General features: G+C 41.2%; 1 protein-coding gene across 2 annotated transcripts in view; it reads right to left on the reverse strand.

Moving 5' to 3' along the window:
- LOC138259114 (calpain-1 catalytic subunit-like) overlaps positions 1–12,149 on the reverse strand; it is a 201,272-nt gene that overhangs the window by 28,302 nt on the left and 160,821 nt on the right. For both annotated transcript variants that reach the window (XM_069206610.1, XM_069206609.1), the window contains 3 exons: positions 4,545–4,753; positions 3,858–3,894; positions 1,200–1,277 (listed from right to left, as the gene is read on the reverse strand). In XM_069206610.1, coding sequence (XP_069062711.1) covers positions 1,200–1,277; positions 3,858–3,894; positions 4,545–4,753 — 324 coding nt within the window. The remainder of the gene's footprint in view (positions 1–1,199; positions 1,278–3,857; positions 3,895–4,544; positions 4,754–12,149) is intronic.

The following is a 12,149-nucleotide window of genomic DNA, read 5'->3' on the forward strand; positions in this document are numbered from 1 at the left end:
TATCCAAGTTGGGGTGTAGGTTTGGACTTATGTACTGAAAGCAGTTTAACTAAAAGGTTCTTCTTCATACAGCAGCTAGGTGCAAGAGATTGCATTTATGTTTCTGAATATGTTTCTGTGACAGGAAGGCAAAAAAATGAACCATAAATGCCACCACCTCAGGTTGCAACAGTCGTGCATAAGTTTATAATGAGGACCTTGGCCATAAACATGCATTGTTTTACTACCTAGCAGTGAAACGCAATAAACCAAAACATATAAAACAGATTTTAGGGTACAAAACAAGAGAAGTAGATAAATTGCCTGCTGGAAAACATTGTAGTTTAGGTAATAATGGTTGGATTGTGGAGAGGGAGAAACATGAAATCCAGTCACGATGGGCTGGGAGAGGTAAACAAACGGTGGAAGGGAGCAGTGGCGGTGTGTGGCCCTGGCCGCTTTCACACCTTAAGCGGGGTGGTGTATGTAGGTATTTATGAGCCCGTCCTGTTTGAAACTCTGCAGACAAAAGCTCTTAAAAACACAAGTAAAGGAAAACAATAACAAAGATCAGGAGTTAACCACAGAAAAGAAATTAAGAGAAAAAGAGAGGGAATGAAAGAGAGAGAGGGATGGAAGGAAGAGTGAAAGGAAGAAGATGGTAAAATAAGGAAGAAACTGTGGATGAAAGGATGGATGCAAGGGTAAAAGGACTGATGGAAGAAAGGGTAAAACAAGATTTGCATGGGTGGGTGAAAGAAAGTTGGTGGAATGATGAAAGGCTGCTGGATGAATGGGTGAATGGATGAATGGACAACTGGACAAAAGGGTGAAAGGATAGAGTGGTGAATTGATAAAAAGATGGTGAAACGGTGAATTGGTGGCAGGATGAAAACCGATGGATGGATGGGTAAAAGTATGGATAAATGGTTGGACGTGTGAGTGGAAGGCTGGATACAAGACTGTAATGATGAAAGGTAGATGGATGGAATGATGAAAGGATGGATTGATGGGTGGGAACATGAAAAGATGGATATATTTGAAGGTGGGATCAAGGGACCTCATCTAGAGTGGGTAGAGTTTATTTGCTTCACTTACTGGATAGCGTTGGAGTGATGAATCAAAGTGTGTATTGTAACTTTCTGGATTCTCCACTGTCAGGGAGGCAATGGGAATAGGGGAGTATTATATTTTTAGGGCTTCTACTGAATTCCACTCACCACACCAGCAAACTGAAGGAACACAGCCCGGCAGCTATCCAGTGATGGAAGCGAGGTAGGAACAACTGAAGGATCAATCTGCAAGGTACACAGGAGAAATACATGAATAGAATAGTACAACTGTCACACTAATCATCAGCGAACAGAGGGATAAAGAACCACAATTATGTGCACTGTATAAAATTTTGATTGGAAGAGTAATCACCCTGCCTATCCGTTCTGCTAAGGACAAATGATCTGAAGGAAAATAACCTTGAGTCCCTTCACATGATGCAACAGTGAATACAAGGAAAATATCCATAAATTATGAAAATCAAATAAAATTATTCGGATAGGACCATACTGTATCCAACTGTAGCAGCAAAGAAACAACTAGAGAGCGAGGCAGACAATGAATGATATTGGAAAGAATTGTTATTTGGACAAATTGTGAATGAATACTGTACAATATTTTGCAACTTTATGGTATGTTGACTTAAAGAATGGATTTCATTCCTTGAGTCTTACCATACCATTTCGATCCTGTGCTTTTCAAGCACTATTCCTTATTCTCTGAACTCATCAGAACTTAGGTATTGGTTGGAGACATGTGGTCAAGACCATTTTGAAGAGGAATGTATCCAAACACATCAACAAGACAAGAACATATTGATTCAGGAGGGCAGTATAAACCTTCTATGAGTTCTCATTCCATCTCATATGTATCCATTGTAGGTAAAGGTGCTGTAGTTCTGTGTAGCACAGCAGCTATCAAAGCTGGGGGATGAAATCTGGAGCTAAGACACTATCTATCTGTGTTCCAGTCCAGCTGCAGCACTGAAACTGTTCCTCTATTATTTTGGTTATGACTGCTGCATACTGGATTGTTTCAAGAGGTGCTTATTGGTTACCTTTGATCTCTCAGTAGCTTTGGATATGATTGGCTACACGACTGTTAATACTATCCAGAGTAATAGTATCGGCTTTGGTGTTGGAGAATTTAGAACATTTACCATATCTATGACAATCTGGCTCCAGCTGGTCAGAACCAAGACAAACATGTTTGTGCCTGTCCTTAAGAACAATGCTGTGTATACAAAGCCACTAAGGGATCTGGCTGACCTGATAGCCGCCTTCATGTTCGAATAAGTGGAGGACACCTGAATATATTTCTTCTGATTCTACACAGTGGAGGACAGTAAGCAGCCTCAACACTCCCAAAGGTACATTAAGAATTTACTCTTAAGCTGCGACCGCCCATTGAGCCCGTCAAAGGCAGGGCTTCCGCCAGACTACACCCAGCAGTTCTCCCACCTCATTCAGAGTCATGGGAAACGATGAAGTTCTAATATTGGGTCCTTAGCTGGGTGTGCCATCAGAAATCTGTAACTGGCTGGCCCAACTGCCACAGGGTCACTGAATCAATGTTGTGGAAGGTCCAGTGTAGTTAGGGTAGGCCTTTCAACACACGTATATTTTTCATACCCTGCACCACCATGCAGGGCATGGCAAACCCAGACAGAAAATTAAATAATGACCCTCGAGCATAACAGATACGTTTTTTCAGTTTCAGAAACAAATCTCTCTTTTGGGTGTTTGCTTCTAAAAAGAAATTCTCAAGATTACATTTCAGTTTTAACAAAGGGTTTTCCTCATGTCAACTGGTGAACTTTCACTGCAACAATCCCCACTAAGCTGATGGGAATCTCTATATTTGGTGGACGGTTCCTCGCCAGGTAGCGGAGATGAGGGTCTCACACCGGTAGGAAGCGGGCTCACTGACAAATCTGAATAATGCCCAGAATGTCAGCTTTTCAATTGATTGTTCTAATGTGCATGCATGGTTGCAGGTGTGTACTGAGGATATGCTCTCACTTTGATTATATATTTGATGATGCTAAATAAGGCTGAAGGTTCTCTAGGCAGTCTAATACCTGTCTTAATCACGAGGTGTACCAATGACCAACGATTTTGTCTTTGATGTAAAGCAGATATTTTTCCTCCAGCAGACTTTACAACAGTGGAGCAGCTCTGATCCTCTCCGGAATTTAGACTTGTAATGAGGCAGGACCCAGGCTTAATAAATCTGCCTTAGCAGCTATACAATTATTCTACATGCTGCAGATTGTTTAATATTACTAGAGATCATATATGAGCATGTCATATTGCCATAAGAGGTATATTGTGTCTTGCCCTTGAGTTCTCGCTTCAATGTAAATTGGCCTGCCTCATTAATTACTATTCCATAGTCTTCAAACACAACAGCATCAGGACGCTCTAGAAATGTACAAAGTAAGTTCATCTTAATAAAGGTAAAATTCTAGTAGAACTTTGAGCACACAGTGACACCTGAGACAATACAACTATATTTTGTGCAGCTCTGCACATACAACCTTTGAATTTGTGTCAGACAATCTTCAGTCTGTCTTAATCCAGGAGTTGAGAATAGTAACATATTTGTAGCAAAATTAGCTTTATAGATGATACAAAGATAGAGGTGGTAAGTTAAAATGTTTTACTCCTATGCACATTCAATACAGGTAGTTTTAGTTTGGTGTTAACCTTCAGATGGGAATACTGGTCAAATGAAAGAGCTCATGATTAATAAAGGACTCTCAAATTCAGATGCATAAGTATTATTAGATACAGCATGTATCTCTGCAAAGAATTGATACTTACAGACATATTCACATACATAGAGGATCTGTCCACAGGTCTGCAGAGAACAAAAAATGGTAAATGAGTTTTTTAATAGCAAGGAAAAAGGGCAACAGTTAGTAAATATACTTGTCATAAATAAGAGTTTAACACATAAAAGCCAACCTGAAGCATTCTGGTAAGTTTTAGAACAAGCAATTTATTTACAATCAAATGTGCAGAGAGACAGTCTGCTAGAGCAGTGGTTCCCAACCTTTTGACTTCTGTGGACCCCCACTTTATCATTAATGGAACCCAGGGACCCCCACTGAATCATCATTGGAATCCGGGGACCCCCACTGAGTCATTACTGTATGATTGGGACCTAATTTGTCAATATTTGTAAATATTTTTTAATTTTTTAAGCAGTTGCGGAGCCCCTGAGAAGGCTTCGCAGACCTCCAGGGGTCCCAGGACCACAGGTTGGGAACCACTGTGCTAGAGGACCAAATAAGCACTGACTGCTTCAACAGAAGCGCTCAGTAAGGAGCCTAAAACAGGTTTCGACTATATTCCAAACCAATGCATTCTGCTGCCTAGGTGCAGCATTTAGTGTAGAAGCTGTAAATTAAGTGAAAGGGAAGACCATTAAAAAAAGAAAGAAACTCAGAAAACATATGACAGGAATTGAAGACATACCATGGCAGATTTTCCTACAAACCGTCTTACCTAGAAAAATTGCCTTTCTCTGTGAAGACCCGGAGGAGAAATTCACCCTCATTAATTGCATGCTCGCATGATGGAACAATGATGTAACGTCCTCGGGGGAGGCAGGAATAAATCACGACTTCTTGCCTGTTCCTGTATCCATCAGTGGAGAGAATGGGTGTTGCCTTACACAAATCTCTTTGATTAAGGAATACTCTGTCTTGATCACCCTATAAAAGAAAGAACTTATATCTGAAATAAGATGAGATGTGATGCTCGATTGAGAATTATTGTAGTAAAGCTTGCTTAGTGGAAGAAAGATGAAGTTCTGCTGTGCGGAAAGTCTGAAGCTGGGATACACAAGGCTCACTTATTGGTCTAAAACTAGGATTCATATGTTTATGTCACTGAGGAAGGCACATAACCTGATGGCAATTTTAGAACGAAATGTTAGCTGTAAGTAAGTAGGAGTGATCCATAGATAGCCAAATGGGTTACATAGCACAAGCCATATGTTGGTCTGCCACTACGAAGAAGTTGTTCATTCAATATAGCCTAGATTTTTCATCGATTGAACAGCAAGAGCCCTGTTCACTAAGGTATTTTCTACTTTAAATATATGTACATCTGAAAATGCCTTCATTAATGCTCGTCAGAAGTCATAAAAAGATTCCTGACAGGTATAAATAGATTGCTGCAGGTTTCTCTGCCACGATTGTGTAGACATTCGAGGTGGGGACAGCACTAACTGGGTGTAAAGGAATTGCTCCAAGGTGTGGTTTGCTTGAAAGTTTGGGAACAGCCAAAAACATGTACATCTGTGGACATTCTCAAACCGTGACCCGAATCTTTCACACCGAGTAAACTGTTGCAAAGGTACTCCAATCAAGGACTGTAGGCCCACCCACCATCACTTCCAAGATGGCAAGGGGAACAGATCATCCCCTCTTCTGCTTTCTCCACTGGGGAAATGTTTCTCTAAAGAAATAGAGAAACAAGTGTGCATTTGCAAAGGATCTGTGTTCTATGTAGAATTCCGCTTAGGAGGAAAAGCACACCATAGGGGATGTTAGATGACATTCCCAGAAGCACATCTGGAAACCTGTGTCTGTTGTTGCTTTCCAGGTGTAATTCTGTGAATGTTTGTGAATGGTAAACATCTAAATGTATGCTGAGAAGGTGAGGTAAATCTCTGCCTGTACTTTTACTTTTTTCTGTCAATGAGGCCCTTAGGTGTGTATACTCTGAGAGGCACTCATTAGGATTGTCTTTGTAATTCTGATTCAGTAGAAAACATGAGTTTTCACCCAAAACGGAACTACAAGTTGTGCGGAAACAGTTCTCCTTTTCTTACAATTCGCGAGGAAAAGCCTCATGAAATCTGTGAAGGAAACAAACAGTGGGAATAACTGAAAAATAAGTGGAAATAAGTGTGGAAAACGAGTTAGTCCATCTTCTTCAGCTGCAGACTTGAATAGTGCAGTACTAGCATATCAAGGGGTATCAAAATTCAAGGTGTAGAACTAAGCCCTAATTATCAGTACAATTGAAAAACTTTATTGATGCTCCATGTGAGTGGTTAGACTGACAAACGCGATTTTGTGTGCAAAACTGAACATACATTTTAATAGGAAGAGTGAAAATACGGATAATAATAGCATGATGTACATGCACAAAAGAAGTGGAACTCCACTCGTGTGGTTCTAAAACTATGTTTGATGCAATTTTTCGGATGTTTCTGGATTTCACAGAGTCATAGAAGAGTACTACTCGAAAACAGCAAGCTGCAACTTTCCAAAAGTACAGACAGGTACATAGGTACATATGCTTAAGTGTACGAGGCGAACACATACAAACACATAAAGAAAAAGCACATTTGTATTTTAAAACATAACATAGAAATTCAGCATTTATAGCTATACTTGTATTTATACTAATAGTTATACTTATGTTATGAGACTAAAACTCGTAGCTTAAAGTTACTTTCTGACGCGAGTTATAGATTCTTCAGATACGTACAAGTATAAAGTATAGCTACAACTGCTGAATTCCTAAGGGTTTGTATGTGTAAAACGTGAACCTAACTATAACTTCCCTGTAACCTTTGTATTTTTGTCGTGAATATCTATGGTTTTTTAATGTAAAGTGATATATAATTTCCATAAGTTAATACAACCACTGCCACACACGGTCTTTGTCCTTGCAGCCAACCCCTCTGCATGCCCCCAAATTTACACAGTGCACAGCCTTTGTGCTCGGTCAGGGTTTGGTGTGTGAGTGATTGAATTTTTTTTCCATTGGGTTTGGGGTCCATCTCAGATTTACAGAACAAGTGACTGAGAACCGCAGTGGATCTATGGATCACCTGAAAAAAAGGGCAATTTTTTCCCAATCATGGGTCCCTCAGAAACGACTCCATGTGTCCAATGGGGTCAGGATACCTCTATTCTGACCCTTTATGTCAGTTTTCATATTCTCCACCTCCAGCAGAGCTGATAAACAAAATGGAGGCCGCAACATTTCTCTCAGGCTGCAGCCGGCCAATCAGGGCCTTGCTCTTGCCCTCGGATCCACGGATCTCCTGCAGTCAGATCCGTGAAGGATCTGCATTCCTAGGTAAACACATTTTTATTTCTTTAATAACTCCAAAACTACTGAACAGATTTGCACAAAATAACAAAAGGAGATCTTTCTGGACCAAGATCTAGCTCTTCCAAATTTGGTGCAAAACAGTTCAGCGGTTCAGGCTGTAGTTTTGTTTAAAAAAAAAGAAAAATCCCCATTGACATTGCATGGGGAAAAAGCACTTTGGGACTCCCCCTTTTTCTCGGCCTCCGCCTGACAAATCACCCAGAAACTTTGAACACAGGAGCTAAAGTAGAAAATTCATGAGGATTCCTCAAATGGCATCAAAGTTATAAGTAAAACTAAAAGTGCTTTGCTTGTGGGAAAATTGGGTCCTAACTGCAATTAGGTAGGAGCGATATATATATATATATATATATATTAATTACCTATTGGCGGTTGCCAGTGGATAGTTTATAGGTAGGACCTAGTTTCCATAGGAAGGGCAGTTTTATTTTTTTGCCAATAACTTTACCGCTGCTTGACAAATCTTCAAGAAATTTTCAAAACATATACTTTGCACAATTCAGCTGCTATCTCGTAAGTTTTGGGGTGATCTGTCAAACAGGGGCTGAGAAAAAGGGAGGGTCCCAAAACGCATTTTCCCCATTAATTTTCCCTTATGGTTTTTAGACATGCCTACAGCCCAACTTGCTGAACGAATTACACCAAATTTGGCAGACAGCTAGATCTTGGTACACATATTACACTTTTTGTAATTTGGTGTAAAACCGTTGAGTAGTTTCTGAGAAATTAGATTTAAAAAAATATAGATATATAGGGACACAGATCCTCCACAGATCCGGCCCTGCGGACCCGGGTCCAGATCCACAGATCTGGGTGAAAAGCAAAGCCCTGATTGGCTGGCGACAACCTGAAAGAGAAGTGTTGCATCAGTGGGAGGGGGGAAGGTGGGTGTGTGACAAGGTAAGAGTGCAGAAACACATAAGGGGTCAGGATACAGGTATCCTGACCCCGTAGGATGCACAGGGGTGTCCCTTAGGGATCCCTTAGGGACCCCTCGTGGGCAAACAATTGCCCAATTCATTTTTTTTGGGCCGATCCGTGGACCCATGGAGCCGTGGAACCACCAGTGGTCTGTGGCTCCAGAGAAAAATTTGAAAAAAAAAATACCCTCTGCATCCAACCTCAAGCCGCGCATGGCTGAAGGCCATGTGCAGCTTGGGTATGGGTGCATGCAGGAGGGTTGGCCGCTGGATCTGGCCACTGGCCAGGCCCTTCAGCCAACCACCGCTGCGCACTGCCAAAGGCCGTGCACTGCCCGATTATATTTACATATGTATGTGCTAAAATAAAACATGGAAATTCACTGAAAAAAAGACAAAGGTTACATGGATGTTATATTTAGGTTCTGAATTTACTCACACAAAACTATTGAAATTCAGCAGTTATAGCTAAGTAAAAACTTGTGTCTTAAGGTAACTATAACTAGAGCTTTTGCCATGCACATCTAACTACTCCACATATTACATCACTGATGATACCTTCTGTGGCATCTTGTTATTATCATTGCAGCATTCGCAATAACTTTGATGATGAAAAACCTGTGCATGGCGGGGGCACGAGTTATAGTTACCTTAGGATGCAAGTTATAGTAACTTAACCATAACATCTGAATTTCAATGGTTTTGTGGGAGTAAATTCAGAACCTAACTATAACCTCCTTGTAACCTATGTTTTTTCAGTGAAATTATTATATATATATATATATATATATATATATATATATATATATATATATATATATATATATATATATATATATATATATATATATATATATATATAAGCTTTTTTTTTTTTTCAACATTTGACGAATCTCCACAAAACCTTCCTAAAAGGTGGGACTTTTGTCTGGTTTATTCATGGTAAGTTTTAGGTGATCTGTCAGGAGGGGGCAGAGAAAAAGGGGGGTCCCAAAATGCAAAGTCCCCATGCATTTTTCATAGACTTCTTTAAGATGGGCTACAGCAAAAACTGCTGAATGGAATTACACCAAATTGAGCAGGAAGATAGACCCTGGTCCGCAGATTGTGCTTTTTGTGATTTGGTGTAAATCCATTAGGTAGTGTTTCAGAGATAAAGGGTGAAATATAATTGTATATTTTGCCAGCTGGGCTCGCAAGAGTCTCAGAGATTCTTATGGGAGTGCCATTTTAAAAATAGAGCATTCTGATTCACCCGTGGAGCTTTATTTCCCTTGGGGCATCTCGCTCCCATGCGAGTCAGCACTCTGATTGGCTGCCAGCTAGTTGAGAGAAATATTGCTGGTAGCCATTGCAGGACTCAGGGAGATAGGGCCTGAATAGGAGTACGGACGACTTCTGATGGGGAGGTTGCTGCCATGCTGGCTACCTCCCCACCAGGCCCATTACAAGTTTCCCACTGGGCTGACGGGCAGAAACCTTCAGCCCAGCTGGAAAGTGGAGGCAGTATTGTCACCGTCTTGTAACCAAGCTGGCAGCAATGCTGCCGCCCGCAGAGGGCACCAGAACCCTCCAATGCTTAATGTCTGCACAACAGACAGTGAGCACTGCAAGGGTGCTGGGCAGGGAGACCCCCGCACTGCCCATGCCTAGTGCTTTGTCAGTGCAGGGGCCCCCCGTGGGTCTCTGCACCTGTTCTCCGCCAGGCTGGCAGATAGCCAGTTTGCAATCAGCAGGGCAATGCTGCATGCAGTGCTGCCCTGGCTGAGTGCGACCTGCACCTGCCGTCAACCCATCGGGATCACCGATCCCGGCAGAGACGGCGGTACCCTGGCGGTCTGACCGCCAAGGTCGTAATGAGGCCTTAAGTCCCCTGTCGTGAAGTTGTTAAAAAAAAAAATATATATATATATGGGGGCAAGGTTAAGGATACCCACATCCATGGCCCCATGAGGGGAGAACCAGCAGGAACCCACCTGGGGCCAAAAAATAAAAAAAAATGCTTCAATCCAGCTAGACTCTTTCGGGATTGGAAAAAAAAATAGCAAACAGCCCACATTTAGGAATTAAAAGCCTTGGGGAGCCTACCCCCAGGGCTGTGGTTATAAAGGGGAAGGGGCTATGTGGCCCCCCTCTCCAAGCCTCCCTTAGCTCCGCAGAGCCCACCCCAAAAACACATTTTGTATGGGAAGAGGGGACAGGCTTCCCCCCTCCCTGAGCCATTAGAGGCCCTGGGGAGATCACTCCCCATCAGTGACATCACTGATGACATCATCCAAGCTTTGCTTCCCTGCCTATTGGTCTATAAATTACTATGGCATTAGGCGCCTGCCACTACATATTAATTAGCTCGGGGAATATCAGCCATCATTCCTGCCAGCACAGGTTCAATGCCGTTGGGTCAAAAAAGCATGTATTATGTGCAACATTGACCCTATACCATACACTTTACAGCTCACATAGTTTAGAATAACAATCAAACCACAGACATATAGGAAACCCTCATTGAGTACAGTGTTCAATCTGAATGTAATTGTTCAGAGAAAGCCATGTTCCTAAAAGTAGTTAATGTCAGTTCGAACACACATGACCTACTACAAACAGCTTTTACCTATATCAAACACCTGATAAACAGTATTGCCTGTGATAAACCGTATTTGGGTTAAGGGCTAGAGAAAACTTTTGGATTAACAAGCTTAACACTGTTCAGTTAGGGCTGTACATGGACAGAGAGTTGTATATGTTATTGTGAGCGCATTGGCGAGTACATACAGTATGTAGAACCCTGCATTGAGATTCAAATAATTTTTGGGCTTGTTCATTATACTCATCGAGCACTTGGCGGGTCGCTTTTAGTTGCAGTCATGACAGGGTATATTTGTTATTGTACTTTAAGTAGGATTGTAGATGGCACTTGAATTTTAAAATAGGCGAACGTACGACCACTTGTGTTTTTCGAATCTTAATTTTTAAACTACCATCGTATTCAGTTGGTGGGTGGCAGAGCAATAAGTAGTATCACGATATGTCGGAGATGGTATTGACCGACTGGGTTCAAGTCGAGTTCTGAAGCTAGTCAGAAGTATTCATATAAAATATAGGCTTTGCATTTTTGTATATACAAGTTAACACATTTGTGGTTTTGGTCAAGTCAAAATACTTTATTCAGTTAATAAAAACCATAAAGGCACATCACCTACAGCAAACAGACAAAATAAAACTCATCATCTATAACTACACGTCCTCATTAATTAAAATATGATAAAAAGGCTACAAAAAGGCCATCACATGCCTTCAACAGCACAGGTGATTTTCCACCAAAATCCTTTCCCTCTAAGTCTCTAATAAATGTATAATATAATGCTGTCTCAAAATACTATAACGGTCATAACAAAGGATAAAATGAGTTGTGTCTTGGGTCGAGATGTTGTCACATGAACATGGCACCTGCTCTTCCACATTATGGTAACCTTGAGGTTCTGCGAAAAGCAAGTGCAAAAGGTTCAGTCTAAACCACTTTAGAAGGAAGCGGTGGTGGGGTGATGTCACCACACTCAGGTAGGGCTCCATACCTGTATTTGACTTTAGAAGTATGTATGCACTAGTTGTTGGTTTTTAGAGTTCCCTTTTTTCTCTCTCGGATTTAGCTCTTGTCATAAATTGCTTTTTGATCCAGGGCAAACCTTTTTTGCTGATACAATCGGGTGCACCAAAAAGAGCTGCACACCACAGTTTCTCTATAAAGACTTTAATGTAGTGCAGCCATGGGTCGGTATGGTGGTTGTCCAAAGTGAGACAATATCATATGATGGCCCTATTCAGATTTAATTCAGTACTCAACCAAATTTTGAGTCATCTACCTAGATTTACACTTCAACCCCAGTTCTTTATGCGCTATAAAAGTGGCAACTGACTGAGGGATTGACAACAATCTTTTTATAAAATAATTTTCAACTCTCTGAATCTCCCCACAGTCCTCATAGCCCCATTGATTGCTTTCATAACTAGCAATGTATAGACATTTAGCTTGATAAACTTTCACCATTGCTTGTAC

This window comes from Pleurodeles waltl, chromosome 9 (genome assembly GCF_031143425.1).
Source record: "Pleurodeles waltl isolate 20211129_DDA chromosome 9, aPleWal1.hap1.20221129, whole genome shotgun sequence".
NCBI classification, from domain to species: Eukaryota; Metazoa; Chordata; class Amphibia; order Caudata; family Salamandridae; genus Pleurodeles; species Pleurodeles waltl.